This window comes from Boleophthalmus pectinirostris, unplaced genomic scaffold, assembly GCF_026225935.1.
Source record: "Boleophthalmus pectinirostris isolate CB_2022bp ecotype Guang Dong unplaced genomic scaffold, ASM2622593v1 HiC_scaffold_20, whole genome shotgun sequence".
Taxonomy (NCBI): Eukaryota; Metazoa; Chordata; class Actinopteri; order Gobiiformes; family Gobiidae; genus Boleophthalmus; species Boleophthalmus pectinirostris.
In genome coordinates this window covers 22,538,221-22,557,117 of record NW_026571153.1, presented here as the reverse complement: position 1 = coordinate 22,557,117, position 18,897 = coordinate 22,538,221, and the positions used below count along the sequence as shown (strand labels likewise).

Below are 18,897 nucleotides of genomic sequence, written 5' to 3'. Positions count from 1 at the left end.
CATTATTTATAACATTTAGATATTTTCAGCCCTGGAAATGTCAATCTCTATTGAGCAAAAGATAAAAGATAGCTGTTAACGTATCACTACATGACATCACAAGGTGGAATAAAGCAGTTTGACTAGTAATAAAGAATTAAACAAGCATGTGTGAATGAAACAAAACACAACACTGAGTATGTTTTTGATGAGGTAAGAACATTTTATCATGGCCAAAAGCTCACAAGAGTCAGTTTTGTGTAATATAGGAGCTTTAAAAAATAATACATTCATAGATTACTTTTACTAAGATATATAAGCTCAAATATATTGGATAAAACAAATGAACAGCTAGAGTATTACAGTAATGTTGCAAAACCAATACAAGCAAATGTCTGGCTACAACAGTGAATGTAGAGAGCAGCTTCGTAACGTACTGAAATCAGACACTAATCAGATACTAAAACTAGTATTGAAACTAGATCGTCATTTGAGCAAGTATCAATATTAAAACAGTCACATTCACAGGACAGAAATGAACCTTTCCTGAATAAATTTAGAATGATCTTGAGCTGGATCAGAACAAGTATAAGCACAAGCACATAGACTAGTGTACGCTCATGGACCACTAAGGGATCACACAGATATAGGACCACATGGTTGAAAATCACATTCTGTTATCTAAATGCATCAAAATCAGAATTGAGTATCGAGTCTTTTCCTTAATATTGTAATAGAGTTTGAAATTTTAGTATAGTGACAAACTGCCAGCATCTGCCTTTTGGTAAAATGTCTTAACTAATTTACTTCTCTTAAACCTGTTCAGTGTTCATTTAAATAGTTTTATCTGTGAATATTTCTTACCACAAAACATGGTCCGGCAGAGGTCTTCAGGCATTCCTCCAGCAGCTTCATTCTGAGCCTCTGCAGCTCTGGACTGTCCCACTCCTCGGGGTCCACACCCCAGTACAAGTCCACCACCTGGACACAAGAAATAAAGTGATAAACATGGATGTCTTTCAAGTCTTAAAGGTGCACTGTGTAACTTTTCTGGTGGAGATGTCATTGCTTTGTCTGGAATGTTTCACAGTATGGTATTAAACCTTTCTATCGTCATGGAAACCAAACCAGACCAAGTTATAGGCGGTTATAGGCACTATGACTGTCAGAATACCAGTTTTTCTAGCTATTTTTGAGCTATAAAAACTACCTGTAATTGAATAAATGTAAAGTAGAGCTGTTTAATGTCATACTGTGGAACATTTCAGGCAGAGCAATGACATATCCATAGAAACAAGCAGGTGACGTACGCCCAATCAAGAAGTTACACAATGCACCTTTAACTGTATCATTGTGTAACATGGCATCAATTTGCTTTTGTATGTGAAAAAAAATACTAAACACTAAAGTTGACACTTGCTCTGTTGTAAATCTGCAAATTTGATGCCAAAAGGTGACAATTAGTAAATCACAAAGACCTGTTAAAACTATGTGTGAGACTTTGAAATAATTTGCCAACAGAGTTTCTAACCAGCACATGCTTTAACGGTGTGCTATGTAACTTTTTGGTTGCGGGTCAGTCACCTGCTTGTTTCTTTGGATATGTCATTGCTCTGCCTGGAATGTTCCACAGTATAACATTAAAGTATTGTAAGTAAGTATGACAGTTCTACCTGACTTTTTTTTTTAAATTACAGTTGGTTTTATAGCTCAAAAATACTGACAAAATACAGACATTCTGACGGTGAGTGGGGTGGCCTCTCCACTGATCTGACTTGTACCTGGTCTGGTTTGGTTTCCATGAAGATAGAACACATTCCAGACAAAGCAATATATATTTCCATGAAGACAAGATAGTATAAGAGCGGAATGTTACACTTGTTATGCGGTTCATATTTCAGTCATCTATTGCAAATGTGTTTAAAGGGCCCATATTACACATATTACCATGTTTCACATTATGCTGTTGTGTGGTAAAACAGGAAGTGTTTCACTGTATTTTTAAACTCCACACACCTTCACTAGAATCATTTGGATCATTTCAGCCCTGGAATTGGCGCTCCGTACTAAACAAAAGGTAAAAAGTAGCTGTGAACTTGAAAACTACCAGTTCATCAAATCACAAGATGGAACAGATTATTTTGTGCTTCGGAGGTGTCGACAGACTAATAAAAAAGCATGACCCAAACATGTGTGAATGAAACAAAACATAAGCTCCAGGTATTGTTTTTTTCGAAAACATAACATGGCTTAAAGCTCACAACAGTCAGTTTTGTGTAATATAAGACCTTTGAAATATCCTTACATCATTTTTACATACATCTGATCACAATAAAATCAGAGTAACACAAGTAACCCTGCACCCCAACCGATCCTCAAACCTAAATACTAAAGTAAACATTTGTATGTGTATTGTATCTAGCTCAGGCCCATTCATACTCATATAAAACTACGCTGTATCCCAGGAGGACACTATGGAAGAAACCCACGTTCACTCCCTCCCTCTCATTCACACTATACTGGGGTCTTCCTCAACACATTTGTCACAAGTGTTGGCAGCCCAGACAATATGCACCATAAACAGACCGCAGGGGGGATCTCCCAGCCAGCTCTGTGAGAGAGGGAGAAGAAACACTGCTGAAAAAAAAGAAGGAAAAGGTACTACATGTCTTCTGTGGAGATGCTGGCGTTGGCTTATCTTTAAGGACAGCATCCTCCCTCCTCCCGGCAGCTCTGTGGCAGTGACAGATCTCAGGATGCTGCAGCAAGCCCTAAACTTAAAGGGCCCATGTTACGCTATTTTCTATGTTATGGTGAATGCTTGTTTTGGTAATACACTGGGCCGATATTTGTCCTTTTTAGCTTATCAACTATCGGCCTTAAATATCCAGCAGAGGTCGATATTTTGTTTGGCCCAACCAGCTGCCTTCATATGTATTAAGAGTATATGTATATGAAGCTTTATTTGAACACTTAAGTCCAAAGAGGGTACTGTAAAAACATAACTATACTGGATTCTACACACTTTTGTCGTAAGAGAGGGTTGTGGTTGAGTTTGTACTAATTTTTAATTTGATAATATGGGAAAAATGATCTAAATCGGCTCAACATATTGGCCCAGATATATCGGTAGAGGTCACTGGACATTGGTTCCTCTGGATTCTAAACAAACAGGTATCGGCATCGGCCATGGAAAAATGCATATCGGTCGATCTCTATGATGTTATAATGTTGTGGATCTGACTACTCTCCCAAAGATATTTATGTCGAGAGTGTGATTCAAACTGCCAACCTTCAGTTCCATGGACAAACACTCTTCCAACTGCGTTATTGTCATCTCAAGAGGTGCTACACTTTGTTTTTAAACTCCATACACCTTTGCTAGAATGATTTGGATAATTTCAGCTCTGGAATTGTCAAATCAACTGAACAAAAGGTAAAAGACAGCCGTTAACTTGAAAACTACAGTTCATGACAACACAAGGTGGAACAGAGCATTCTGAACTTTGGAGATGTAGACAGACTACGGTAATAATGCAGGAATACTCAAATGTGCAAATGAAACAAAACACAACTCTGGGTATGTTTTTGATGAGTAACAATATTATAACATGTCTTGAAAATCACAAGAGTTAATTTTGCCTAATATAGGACCTTGAAGAACACCAAACCTCACTCCTCCCGGCAGCTCTGTGACAGTGACAGATCTCAGTGTGCCGCACCGAGACCTTACCTTTAAAATTAGATACTGCTTGAAAGAACCCAGTTTGTAGTCCCTTACAAATGTCCCATCATTACATATTCTTCTCCAGATTTCGCTCACCCGCACAGATCGATTTTAGTCCTTAGATATCCTGCTGCTTTTGAGCAAAGACCCAAAAAGTACAAGGGAAAGCCGGGGATAAAGTGATGTGAAAGAGGAGGTGTCGTCAGCCAGCTTCACACTCCACTGCTCCTCAGACTGGGAGGGGAAGAATGGACAATGAATGGGAATGTAGTACACGTTATGGATTTATGGATAATTTGGGTGGAATTCACAATGTTGGGGAAAGTAAAAAGTAGAGCTAAAGAAATTCTTGATTGACTAAACATGTATTGCTCATTGGTAAGTGTGTTCAAAAGGGGGGCGTGGCATAAAGCTCTAAAAACTATTATGTGTCTCTATATATCTGACCCAAACTGCACTCACAAGGCTACATCTGGAGGGGGAGTTCAAGTAAAAACAAACAAAAAAGACAGATAAAACTTGTGAATCATGCCTTTTTACATCGAAAAACCCAAAAAAAAACCCCAAAAAAAACCAAATCTCAGCTAATTGATTCACTAACTAAAATTTGATTCCTAAAAATGAATATGTAACAACTTGTTAAAACAGACCTGTTCTGCAAAAACAACTTGATTTGTGCACGCTTGAGCAAACTTTAAAGGAACAGTCAGGAATTTTGGACATAATACCTCATTTCTTATTTAGCCAAAGTGTTGGAGACGTGTGGAGACACTTTTTAAAAAAAATATTCCATCCAGTCCTTGTATTTGCAGAGGTCGCTGGTGCTAGGCTAGTGCATGTCAATGGCCATAGTTATCTTGCCACTAAAAACTTACCCACTCCACAAAACACCCGAAGCAAATCTATTATTATGCCAGACTGTCCATGTGAATGTCTGTGTTGATAGAATAATGTTTGAAATAAAACTAACCTTGCATCACATGAATCGTCACATGTTGAGGGACTATTTTCTCTGCAGCAGTGGAATTTTACTTTGTTGGTAAGATAGGTGCTAGGTGATAGTGATATCAGTCCGCCGCTGAAAAGTTTTCTATCAAAAAGTACAACTCGCTGCTGCTCAGACATAAATACTTCAAATGCAAGATTGGTTTTACTTCTAAAATGATTCTATCAACACAGACATTTACATCGACAGTCTGGTGTAATAATAGATTTGTTTCGGGTGTTTTGTGGAGTGGGTAAGACTGTTTTTAGTGGCAGGATAACTATGGCCATTGACATGCGCTAGCCTAGCACCAGTGACCAGTGACTCTGCAAATACAAGGACTGGATGGAATATTTTAAAAAGTGTCTCCACACGTCTCCAACACTCTGGCTCACTAGGAAATGAGGCCTTATATCCAAAATTCCGGACCTTTCCCTTTATTTTCTTAATCAGTAGAATTCGACAGAGTGGTGTAGTAATTTTGGTTAAAAAATTCATAAAAATTGCTACTCGATAACGTGATCTGCAGCTATCATCTGAGGTGGCGACTCATATGTTGTTGTGATGACATTTACAGGTCAGTTCCCATTGAGCACCGCAGTTTTGTAATGCGGAAGTCAGCGTACTTGTTTCTTTTACTGAGTTGGAATAAAGCATGTTGAGTTTTGGTGATGTAGACAGTCTAGTAATAAATGGTTACTCAAATATGTAAATGAAACAAAACACATCTCCAGGTATGTTTTTGAGGAGGTAACAGCAACATTCTAACGGGGTTTAAAGCTCACAAGAGTCAGTTTTGCATGATATAGGACCTTTAAAAAATATCCCACTTTTAAACAAAATCTAAAACCAAGCTGTGTGAAAGCTGTGTCCATCTTCCATCTTACCTCACTCCAGGTAGCATCGGCCACTTTAGCCCTCACCGAATGACTGATGGCGCCGTGATGACTGGCAGCCTCATAGAACTTAAAAAAGCCATTGCGGGACATTGGGTCTGACAGCTGCGGAGAGATTGGCCCCGTCCCATTATAGGAGAGGGGCGGCGGGCCAGAGAACACCTCCTCGCTCCATTGGTTTGATTGTTGCCCTGCACCTGGATCACTGCTCTGGGAGACAGCTGTCAGACACACAATCCATCCTGACTCCTCACTGCAAACTGGAGGATACTACAAGTTTATTTTCATTACTGATCTACTTATTCTTTTTAAACCAGACAATCTGAGGCAAGCTACGACTAGGGTTGGCAAAAGTATCAAAAATCTGATGCCTGACCAAAGCTAAAAATAGTATCTAAACTAGGTAGTCATTTGTGCAGGTATTGATACTAAAAAAGTCACATTCACAGGACAGAAGTGAACCTTTCCTGAATAGCTTTAGAATGATCTTGAGCTGTATGAGAGCACATAGAATATTATACGCTCATGGACCAATATGGAAACTACCTGGACCACTGAAGGATTACACAGATATAAGACCACATGGTAATATAAAAGAAAGTACTCTTATATTATATACTATGTTGAAAATCAAATTATGCTTCCTAAATAAACTGTGTTTTTATTATCATTGTTGTATCTGAATCAGTGTTGCTCAAAAAAGTAGTAGTACTAGTTAGAACTGGATGATTTGAGAAAAAAATATCCAGTTGAGATTTTTCTGACATTATTTAGTTGAAGTAGTAGTGAAAGAAGTTGCAGTAGAAGTAACAGTAGAAGTAGTAGTAGTATTAGTAGTAGTACTAGTAGTCGTAGTATTTTGTGTTTTGTGTTTTGTTTCATTCACCCATGTTTGAGTAACCCTTTATTATTAGTCTGTCTACATCTCCATTTTTCTTTTCAATTCCAGGGCTGAAAAAACTCAAAAACTGCAGCACTTCCTGTATTACCACATGACATCACAAGGTGGAACAGAGTGATTTCCATTTGAGAGGAGAACTCAGCCTAAACATGCAGGATTTGTGTGTTAAAAATGTGTGAATGAAACTAAACACAACTCCAGGTATGTTTGTGATGAAGAAACAACATTATAACATAAATCAGAAAACAAAATAACCTAGGCCTTTAAAGTTCAGTGCGGACCGATACTCTGCAAGTAAATGGAAAACTTGTGAAGGTTTCTTATATAAATTCCTTATCAGGAAAAAGAAAAAAAATCCGAGGCTAGCGTGTAGTGAGTCATTCAGTGTAGAATAATACAGAAGCGTACAGTGCGTCTCCATGATTTTCAAAGTTGTGTGAGAGCAAGTGAAGTGCTTTGTCTAACCAGTGCTTTTATAAGAAACGTGGGCTGTGTTTCTCAAATATGATGTCTTCTGAAAAGCTTTGCCTTGAAAGGTTCCCACACCCACATCAGCAGCTCAAAGCAAAGTGAAAAACTCGCAGGCAACATTTCGTTTCGGACTGCATTTCAACGTTTCTCCAAAGGTGCATTGTGTAACTTTTCTGGTGGGGGTACGTTTAATGCTTGTCTTCAAGGAGATGTTATCGCTTTGTCTGGGATGTGTCACAGTATGGTATTAAACCTATTCTATTTCCATACCAGACCAAGTTAAAAGTCAGATCTGTGGAGAGGCAACCCCGCTCACAGTCAGAATGCCTGTTTTTCTAGGTATTTTTGAGCTATAAAACCACCTGTGATTTAAAAAATATAAGGTAGAGCTGTTTAATGCCATACTGTAGAACATCAGTGCTTCAACCTACTTGTCTACCTTGTAATAGGTAGGTATAATCTGCACTGTGGAACATTCTAGACAAAGCAACAACATTTCCAAGGAGACAAACAGTACAGAATCTGTATTGTCAAGTCTTTTCCGTACTATAGACCTTTTTCACAATGGCCGGAAGTGCCGTGATGTAGGGTAAACGTCACTTACGTTAATGCTTTTCTATGGCAAAATATCTGTTTAAATGTCTCACGTATTTTCCGCCAGCTTCATAAATCTACGCCAACACCAAATCTTCATCCAACAAGGTCGACAAAGGACAGATTCGACTAGAATTAGTGAACTGCTCCTGAGCAAATCTAATGTTATGGTCATGAATAAAACATAAGTAATAAGTAAATCGTTGATAAGTAACTTGTAAATTCAGACTGATTCTATAATTAAAATTAAAATTTGATTTTATGATGTAGATATTAGCAGAGACAGAGAGATTTGTGCAGTTCAAATGCCACAGATGTTCACAGATTACATATCTAGAATTTAAACTGCACAAATCTCTCTGTCTATGCTACTATCTGTGTCTGAGTTCACAAGTTACTTATTAACGAATGACTTATTACTTATGTTTTATTCATGACCATAATCTTAGATTTACTCAGGAGTAGTTCACTAATGCGTCGTCGTTGTTCGCCTTTACATTTTCGTCTTTCTTTCCTTGATAGTTGTAGATAAATTCTTTCATGGACAGAATATGTCCTTTGTCGACTTTGTTGAATAAAGATTTGGTGATGGGGCAGATTTATGAAGCTGGTGGAAAATACGCGAGACATTTCTACAGATATTTTGCCATAGAAAAGCAATAACATAAGTAAGGTTTACCCTACATCCATTGTGAAAAAGGTCTATTGACGTTGAAGTTAAAGATAAGAATTATGACAACACTATATGAAATTAAATACAAATATTACAAAATAATAAAATTGTAAGCTATTTTTCGCAGTTGTATCCTGTCACATTGCTATCTTCATTTCATTCCAAGAGACACCAAAATCCAGCCTGCTCTTACGACTCTAACTGAAACTGGAAAGTATGTAGTTCAAAATCACACCATTATTCTTGGTGTGTAGCCTCAAGCATCCTACAGGCGGATAGGAGTCGTAGCAGTTGTAAATTTCATTGCGATAGTTAAATCACACTTACTCTAACCACTGTTGCGGAATCTAATGAGAAGATACTTCATTTTGATCCTGTACCCTGGAGCAGCCCTGGGTCTCCTGCTAAAATGCAAAACTCATTTTCTCACACCACCGTGTTTTTCTAATGACTACTTGGTTTGGGGTTAAAGTACTTATAGTAAATATTTATCATAGTTTTATAGTAGGTTAAATGACCTATATTATGCAAACCTGACGCTTATGAGATTTAAGTCATGTTATAATGTTGTTACCTCCTCAAAAACATACCCCGAGTTGTGTTTTGTTTCATTCACACGCATTTGAGTAATCCGTCATTATTAGTCTGTGTACGTTTCCAAAGCTCAAAATGCTCTGTTCCACCTTGTGATGTCATGACGTGGTAGTTTTCAAGTTAACAGCTAACTTTTATCTTTAATTCAGTAGAGATTGACAATTCCAAGGCTGAAATCATCCAAGTGATTCAAGTGAAGGTGTGTGGAGTTTAAAAACACAATGGAGCACTTTGTTTTTGATGAGGAAACACCATTATGACCAGATGATCAGGAAAGAGCATAATATGGGCTAATATGAGTTTTTGTTTCAAACTAAAAACACTCTGTTCCACCTTGTAATGTCATGTGGCAAGACGGGAAGTGCTCCTCTGTGTTTTTAAACTCCATATACCTTCAAGAGAATCATTTGGATCATTTCAGCCCAGGAAGTGCCAATCTCTTCACAGAAGGAACAAAAAAAAAAGGTACAAAAGGTAAAAGTTAGCTGTTAAATTGAAAAGGTGGAACAGAGCAGTTTGAGCAGACTCATAAAAAAGGATGACTCAAACATGTGCGAATGAAACAGAACACAACTCTAGTAGTATGTTTTTGATGACGTAACAACATTCTAACATGACTTAAAGCTCACAAGAGTCAATAGTGCATGATATAGAACCTTCAGATGTAAATAATTATGTTATCTACTGCATGTTTGAGTGCAATGAGTAATCTAATCTGTCATATACACTTTAAATCACGCCGCTACAATACCCATCGCTTCCTCCCACTCACAGGAAGTCTCCCTGTCGACCTCTTTGCGCCTGCCAACCACAGTGGCCATCACGCACCGCCAAACAGTCAACACCAATAGAAGGAAGCAGGTCCTGGCCACAGCTGTGAAAAGCACTTCCAATGGTTGTCACTCACACGTCCTCCGCCAGCCTCCAAAAACACGGCGGCGAGAGGGGAGGTGAGACACAAGGTGCACAACATTTCACCACGATTTCCAACAGCAGATTTGAGAAGCAGATGGAGTGTGTCACTTGTTCGAGTTATATTAGAAAAACTTGGATGGATACAGCGATGGGGAATGTTGTGATGACATGAGAGAGGTGATTTTTGGTTATTTTTGATGGTTTGATGTCAAAGTAAAGCAAGATTCAATCACGACTGAACATGGACGGGCTAAGTAGGGTTATAGAGATGAAATCTGTAAATAAACCCTGTGCTGGACTAAAGCAGAACTAAAACTGACGTCAGGTCTAGACATAAGACCTTATGTAATTGAGTTACCTAAATACTAATTATAATTAAAGCTAATATTGAAAAGCAAATAGCACAAGCAATACCAAGAACCACATATTATCTAAGATCACAAGAGGAATATTTTAAAGGGCCCATATTATACTACTTTCTAATCTATGATATGATATTGCATCTTCATCAAAACATATCAGGAGCTGTGTTTTGCTTTATTCACACTTTTAACACATAAACTCTGCATATTTAGGCTGAGGTCTTCTCTCAAACAAAAACATAATAAACATAATTATTAATACCTGAAGTTCTTATATCATACACAATTGACTCTTGACTTGACTCGTGATCTTTAAGTCATGTTATAATGTTGTTTCGTCATCAAAAACATACTTAGAGTTGTGTTTTGTTTCATTCACCCATGTTTGAGTAATCCTTTATTATGAGTCTGCTCAAAATGCTCGGTTCCACCTTCTGATGTCATGTGCTATCACAGAAAGTGCTTCACTGTGTTTTTAAACTCTGTACATCTTCACTAAAACTATCTGGATGATTTCAGCCCTGAAATTGCCAAACTCTACTGAACAAAATGTAAAAAGTAGTTACTATCTTGAAAACTACCGCTTTGATGGAACAGAGCCTTTTGACAGTAAGACAGTAAATATAACTCAGGTTATTTTTTGAGGAGGTAACAACATTATAACATGACTTAACATGACATGGCTTCCTGTGAGCTTCAGGATAGACTTTAAAGTTCTTTTATTGGTTTATAAAGCTCTTAATGGTCTTAGTCCTATTTATTTATCTGATCTGCTTTTATCATATGAGCCCTCTTGGACTCTCAGGTCCTCAGGTAGTCGTCTTTTAACTGTCCCAATAGTCCAAACTAAAACTCACGGTGAGGCGTCATTCAGCTTTTACGGCCCCCATTTGTGGAACAGTCGACCTGAGGATCTGAGGTTCGCTGCGAGTGTTCATATTTTTAAAAGTAAACTCAAAACGTATCTTTTTAATTTAGCTTTTAATTGAAATTTTACTTGTTTTTTCATTATTATTATTATTATTATTATTATTACTATTTGCTTTTAATTAAATTACCATTAATATTTTATTTAGTCTCCATCTGTTTTTAGCTCTCTATTTATATATTTACTATAACCTTTAGGAGCTTTATGATCATGTTTTATTGTTGTATATATGCATGAAATAATGGGGTGGGGGGGTTGCTGTTATTTTTTAATATTGTAAAAAAAAAATTCTGTTGCATGTGAAGCACTTTGTGCTACATTTCAAATCTATGAAAAGTGCTATACAAATAAAGTTTGATTGATTGATTGACTTAAAGCTCACAAGAGCCAATTTTGCATAATATAGCCTTTAAATTCACATTATATTCTGCAAACCAATTTTCACATAATAATTCCCGGTGATAAAAACACACTTGTTAAAATACTGTGAAACATGGCATATTTGATTGTGTTTATGGTCTGTCACTGAAGTTGTCATTTTCAGTGGATCTCAGTCTGTCTCTCTCTCTTTGGCAGCGGGCCCCTTCTCCATTCACTCTCCTGTTGTTGTCTGGTCCGGGCTGATTCACATTGACGTACCAATATGCCTCCACACCATCACAACTCTCCCAAACGTGTCACCGAGCTCTGCAATATTTATCACCCACAGCACCAAGCAGCACATCCAGGTGCAGGGATGGACCATTTATTAGGTACAACTTGAGCTAACTGTGCTGTATACACAATTCTGAATCAGGCTTTCTGTCACACTCACTGACACTGTTTAAGTCAGATATGTTAGCACACTGTCAAATTAACGCAGCCTACTAAGTCATTGAAGAAAGCATCTGTAACATTTAAAGAAAACATATTGTGCTTGTGTCTGCTGTATAGTTTTAACACCAGTGGATCATTATGTCGTAAGTTGCGCATATTAAATCACAAAATTGATCTAAGACAACTTAATAAAAGAAACAAGTCCACAGTAAACTGCGTTGCCCAATGGGACCTCACGTCGCTCTAATTGTGATCACAATATCACAGCAGTTTTTTGTTTGTTTTTTTCATTTGTACCAAAATCACTACAAAATGTTGCTGAACGTAGTAGAGTGCAATGAGTGTATGCTGGTGGGAGGGAAAACGGGTATTGATCGGCAATGTGGCGTCAGGAAAATATTAGAGAGGAGAAATGAGAAGATTCATTTCACCAAATGCATGAAGAAATATGTTTTTTACTTGAATTCTTGGGATTGTGACAGTAATAATTCATATCAAAATCTTGTCAGGTTATTTTAAAAGCAAAAATATGTCCTATCTACAATTAAATCAGGCTCTCCAAAATATCGCAATAAATAATGTACCATGAGATGCATATCATGATAATATCGTACCGAGAGATTTGGATATTGTTACATCCTTAAAACTAACTATAGTCAACTATATTAACTTCTGCCATAAAACAAATAATTTCTTGTGAATACTAATCGCAAAAAGATACAATACGTAAAGTTTCAGGTTGAGGGTACACCATCCATCTCCATGCGTGCTTTGCATAAAATATTCAACACTATGGTATTAGACACATCTATCGCCATGGAGACAGGCAGGAGACGCCATCAAGCCAGGTCAGACGTGAATGTTTCTCAGGGTGGAATAGTGTGGTATAGTCCAGGAAACAGGCAGGGGGCTTATGGATTTTTGTACCATATCTTGTTTGAAATTTCAGCATTTTGGACAAGGTCTGTATCTTCCTCTTTTAAAATCATTCTTATAGTGCATCGTACTTGTTGTACATTTCAATGATGAGCAGTGTTCAGCTAAAATAGCCCCACATTCCAGATCTGAAGATACATTTATGCTGGCATCGGATCTATTTTCGCTGTTTTCTTCTGTCTCTGGGGGTTTCTGTTGGTGGTTGTTTTATTCAGCCTGATTTCATGCCCTTTCTATTCGGGCGTCTTGGGCATTATACCAACTTGTAATATTCTAACATTCAATAAATACAGCAGAGCTTCTCCTACACTTGACCTGTTACGGGCAAATGCCTTCCAAGGGCATTAGAAAAGAGCTTAGCACAAGCTGCTCGAGCTCTTACGTAATCAAACGCACCCCCCACTTTACTGTAGTTTATGGGAGAGGCAATCAAACAGAGAGGCAGAGTGAGGAGGAAGGGAGACTTGAAAAAAGAAAAAAACACAAGGAATATGGCCAAATTAGTCCCATGGGTATTCACGTTATAGCTTTCTACCGCGTTTTATCTGTAACTTGAATTATTTCATCTTTATTAGAACTAGTATACGACCTATACACTGTATAAAGAAGTGAACTAAGGGAGAAAGATGTGTTCAGTCAAATGAAGCTCATCGAGGCTCACACTTATAGGAGCCAATTTGGAGCCAGGTTCCATAGTGAGAATCATAGCAACCAAATAACCAATCCGGAGCAAAGCTATTGAATATAACTCCCCTAGACTGTATATATAACTGGACATAACACACTAGCTGTCATGTCCCAAATCATAGTGCATAACGCGTGGGTGCACTTTGGCTCTGTCTGACCCTGGCTCCAAATCATTGTTTAGCTATGTCCATTTATATATACAGTCTATTTATACATACAGATAAGACACATAGTAACATAAAGAAAGAACTATTACTTGTGTTGGAAATTACATTCTATTGTCTAAAGAAGAGCTTTTTTCATTTTGGATTTTCATTGAAGTATTGAAATTGGTATTGAGTATCAACTTTACGCAGTACTTAAAGCTAAAGTATCAAAGTATTGGAACCAAAAACACTGGATTGGTGCATCCTTACTGAAAAGAGGTCAAGTCAAAAGCTCTCTTATGGCCACGTTTACATGATGTTTTTATTTCAAATCAATTGTTTTGAATTAAATAGTTCAGAATTAAAATATTCTCCTTCAACTTTACGTGGCAAAAAAAATAAAAAATAATAATCCAAATTGAGGTTTACATAGAAAACATATTAAATTGCCTTTATTTAATTCTGCTCAATGTTTTGGGGTCAAGGAGGGTTCTGATTGGACAGGAACACAAATGTATTTATGTCTAATAGAAGAAAACACACACTTCAGTTGCTAACGGCTTTTTTGGCATCTCGGTTTGTCATTACGCCATAGACACAAACATGATACAAACTTTTTTCACAGTTGTTCCAATGATAATTAAACAGTAGCTTGAGAATTCTATCATCACACTTTACATATGTCAGCTGAGGAGGAGAAGAGTATTGAAGAAGGGAGGAAGAAGACAAACTGAGTCAACGGCTGCTCTACCTCAGCCCACTCCTGCATCCTGCTCACAAATCCAAAGAGCAGTGGATGAAAATCCGAAACGAGGACTGGTGGAGCCGGATCGCGTCAAAAGGGCCACCCAATGAGCATGCACTGAAAGACCAGAATTATTTTTAAGAAGAATAAACATTTACATGATCGAGAAATAAATTAATTCGGCTTTAAAATCGGAATAAACTATCCACTTACTTCAGAATAAAATTTTATTCTGAATAATAATTTTCATTAGCAATTAAGTGTTTACATGGTCTTTTTAAAGCAGAATGCATTTATTCGGAATTAAAGCTCTCATGTAAACGTGGCATGTAACACTAGGTATTTCTATGTATCTGACCCAAACTGCACTCACAAGACAACATCTGCATGGTAGAATGAACAAGACAATTATTTATGCAGAAAAATGTAGAAAACAGTGTATTTAAATGAAGATTAAACTTGCGAATCATAGTTTAATCTGCCTTTTTAAATACCAAAAAGTACCAAATCTTCATCTAACTCCTTCACTAACTTCTCCTTCCTCAACCAATTAATCAACCAAACCACTAAAGGACTTTATATTCGATTGACCTGGCTTAGTGCTATTATTAAAAGAGATCCATCATTATAGTTTCTCCAGTATACTTATTTGCATCCTACCCCCATCTTGAGTGTCCTTCTTGCCAAAATTAAATCAGCGCTCCCACCCCACACTCGCTCAGACAAATGACTAATGCCTTAGTTTAGCTTTTAATTAGCATGCATCTCCACATACCCAACACAAACATGTATAGCCCCCCTCGCTCGAGAGCCCTTCGCTGTCAGCTCTGGGCCAATTGCAGTCTCCCACTCGCGCGCGTTGGAAGTTGGAAGTAGATTAGTGACAGTGATAAGCTGTGACTGATGTGCAGAGGAATGACTTTTCCACAATATGGCCGACAGAAGAGGGATAGGGAGATCGTGTGTGGGAGGGTTTTATTTTTCTAAGTAATAGCAGTCGGTGGTTACAGATGAAGGGAGTGAACCTGAGCCCCCATATAGAAGAGAGATGCACAGGCTCGCTCAGTATGGTTGTGTGGTATAGTTTGAAAGCGGCCCATGTGCACGCTTTGAGGAGACTCAAAAGACCAAATAATAAAGTCTATAAACATGCACTAATGCCTAATCATGGACTCATCATAGACAAAAACGGTGCACAGTTGGAAGAAGAGACTAAAAACACCAAATAGTGCAAGTATACAGACTTAAGGCCGCCACTCACTACAGGATTTTTCGATCTTGAACAATTTTTAAATGTGCGGCAAAAAGCGCACACCACCAGTGTTGGGAGTAACACATTATAAAAGTAACAAATTACTGTAATGCATTGCGTTTTGCTGTAACGCAGTAATGTAAGGCATTACAGGGAAAAAAAATAGTAATAATTTACTCAGTACAAATGTAACGCGCTTTACAATGCTTTTTTAACCTGGATTGAAGTGGTGGGTTTTTCCTCATACAAATTCGCTTCGTTCAGTTCTGGTTTAGTTCTGGTTTAGTCCTGGTTCAATTCTGGTTCAGTTTTGGTTTAGTCTTGGTTTAGTCCTGGTTCAGGTTATATACGGCGTGAAAGTTCAGCATCTTCACAGTTATTTTGGTGAGAGTAACTTAAAAGTACTGCAATAGTTGTGTAATGCCTTACATTTTAAATACAGTAATACTGTAATGTAACAAATTACTTTGAAATGACAGTAACAAGTAATAAATAACACATTACAGTTTTAAAGTAACTTGCCCAAAAGCGCACGCCACAGACACAAGGAGAATATTATGAGACTTAAAATCTCCGATCGCAAAGACTGGAGCAGGATATGGCTGCGTACCACAGGCTATAAAGTTGTGAGCACGATTGCTTCATGTCTACAGTAAAACCACTCACTTTGAAACTCTTAAGTGTTCAAAAAATCAGAACACTGCACTTTTAGTTTAGATACAAGTCAAAACTGTGCTATTATTATTTGTGGAATGTGGTCCAATACTTCAAATGATTTTTAAAGCATAAAAGATTGACGATAAAGGACACAGAAAGTAGGGTTACTATCAGTAATCTGCAGCTCCACCTCGATCCATGTGCTGCATAGATATAAACAGACATACAAGAAGACTCCTCTTGCGTTTTTACTTTTAAAGAACACCTCAGACTGGATTAATAGCGTGGTTTTGTGGACTGGATGTCATTATTTCTATGGATAATGTGGATGAGATGCTGCTGTTTAAATTTACCACTTTACAAGAGGTGAGTAATAAAGTCTTCTCATTATTTTCACAATATCCCGAGTTTGTATCTTGTGCCTCTGTGACCGTCACTCCTCTGCCCCTGATGCTGTGTTTTATTGGCTGTTACAGTGGTTTATTTTTTACAATATGACAGAGCCGCTCAGAGTCACACTGACACCACACACACACGAGAAGCATAGAGGCGTCAAAATCACACACAAAGACAAAAAGTCAGGTCACGTCTCCCTGAACTTGAGGAGAAGCACAACGCCGCCAAAATCGAGCAAATTCTCCTGTAGTGTGTGGCGAGCTTTGCATTACTAAGCATAGCTTCACCGTGGAAAATGGCGAATGGTGGTTGCAGATGAAGGGAGTGAACCTGAGCACAGAAATGCACAGGCTCGCTCAGTATGCTTGTGTGGTATAGTCTGAAAGCAGGCCCTGTGTACGGTTTGAAGAAGAGACTATAAACACCAAACAGATTTACATGAACACCATATACTGTATTTATAAATGGACATAGCTAGGGCTGGGCAACATGGAGCAAAAAATATATATTGATATATTTTGCTATATCTCAATAGTACAATATATATCTTGATAAGTGTATAGAAAAAAACAATTCCCCCAAAACTCCTGCAAAAACAAATATGCCAAATTCCACAAGGTCTTTTTTTATTGAAGTGCAGGAGGTAGGCAGTTCATGTAGGAACAAAGTGCTTCTGCCACATTTAAGATTACAAAAAATCCTTGATTACATAAATAATAATTTTACTGTGAAATAAAATAAATAATACATATTGCCTTCTTTTCATTCATAAATAAAATAACTCAACTCGTAACCGTACGAGAACCATGAGCTCCTTTAGCAGAGTAAGCTCGGGAGGTTTCTTATTTTGACAGACCCAAGTTCATCAGCAGCAGTAAGGAGCTCTGAGGTCTCCCACAATCCACTGCAGCTCAAACCCAACGTTTCCAAACACTATTGTACAAGTGACACTGCAGCAGATTATTGATTAAAATCTTCTGCATAAATAAACTTTACATTACTAAACTTTACAACATATAAAGCACAACCACTATAGACCCACATTAGCCCGTGAGAGATTATAATGCGTTTAATGCAGTTTTGCGCAAGTGTTTACGTTTTACAAAAACGAAACTTAAAACTGCATGGCTAATTTGCATAAACATTGGCTCCCACTCATGCAGTTCAGCTTCTTTCGGACTAAAGGCCACGACTCAGTGGAATATGATTGTGCTTTCTGTGACAGAGGATGTGCTGCTGATGGCCTTGTCTGTAAATGGAGGAAAAGGTTTGTGGTGTTAGAAGCTTTTCACTGGCACCAATTTCACAGTGGTAGTGAGGAGTGAATGAGACACAAGCGAGCAAAATCAGGGAGGCGGGAGCGTGCGGTGGTGACGACAAAGAAGGCAAACAAGCGAAGCGGCGAAATCAGAATTGAATATAAGTATTATATCGATATATACAATATGTCAGAATCCATATCGAGTTTAAAATCCACCCCTAGACATAGCTACCCTCCTACCCACTGCATTCCAAATAGGAACAGAGCATGGGCACACTTCTAGCTCCATCGACTCGTCATTTCGATCTTAAAATGTTCATATTATCCAGCGTTACATGATTCTTGTGTTTGTACATAGATAGTTTGTCTGTAAATCAAAATATAAACTTTAGTAACAGACAAATCAGGTGCCTCCAAGCGCTAGCAACAGGTTTGATTAACAGCATCGTGAAACCAGCGGTGTGGGCGAGGAGGGTTGTTACCTTCAGTGCTGCTGAATCCTACATGTATCACTCATTAATAAAATAAGACTGGAGAACATACATGTGAAAGTATAGAGCAGTAGGTGTCTTGAAAATAAGTGATGCACGACTCACTCAAAATGGAACGATAACATGGTTAAAAGTCAATTTTGCACAATAGGTCTGCCTTAACATCAACAAGGAGACAAGCAAATGACAGATCACACTATAGTAGAAAGGTTAAATAGTGCACTTTTAATATTATATGCAGTTATAGCAGGATGTGTAAGTGATTCAGATGGTTGCATTTAACACAGTTTAACAGAGCCCCTAACCCTTTAATAAGGCTTGATCCATTAACTGTACATCTCTATCACAATGCAATGTCATGTGATTGAGGTTATAGTGGTATATTTGCAGGAAAATTTACTGCTTATGATCATTCACAATTCAGAAGGGTCAACCTAAACTGGTCTGAGGTCCGCATTTGGTCCCTGGGCCATAGTTTAGACACC

At 37.8% G+C, this 18,897-nt stretch overlaps 1 protein-coding gene across 2 annotated transcripts in view; it reads right to left on the bottom strand.

Moving 5' to 3' along the window:
* Positions 1–18,897, bottom strand: part of LOC110157672 (NACHT and WD repeat domain-containing protein 2) — a 71,566-nt gene that overhangs the window by 34,527 nt on the left and 18,142 nt on the right. For both annotated transcript variants that reach the window (XM_055156662.1, XM_020922026.2), the window contains one exon: positions 844–960. In XM_055156662.1, coding sequence (XP_055012637.1) covers positions 844–960 — 117 coding nt within the window. The remainder of the gene's footprint in view (positions 1–843; positions 961–18,897) is intronic.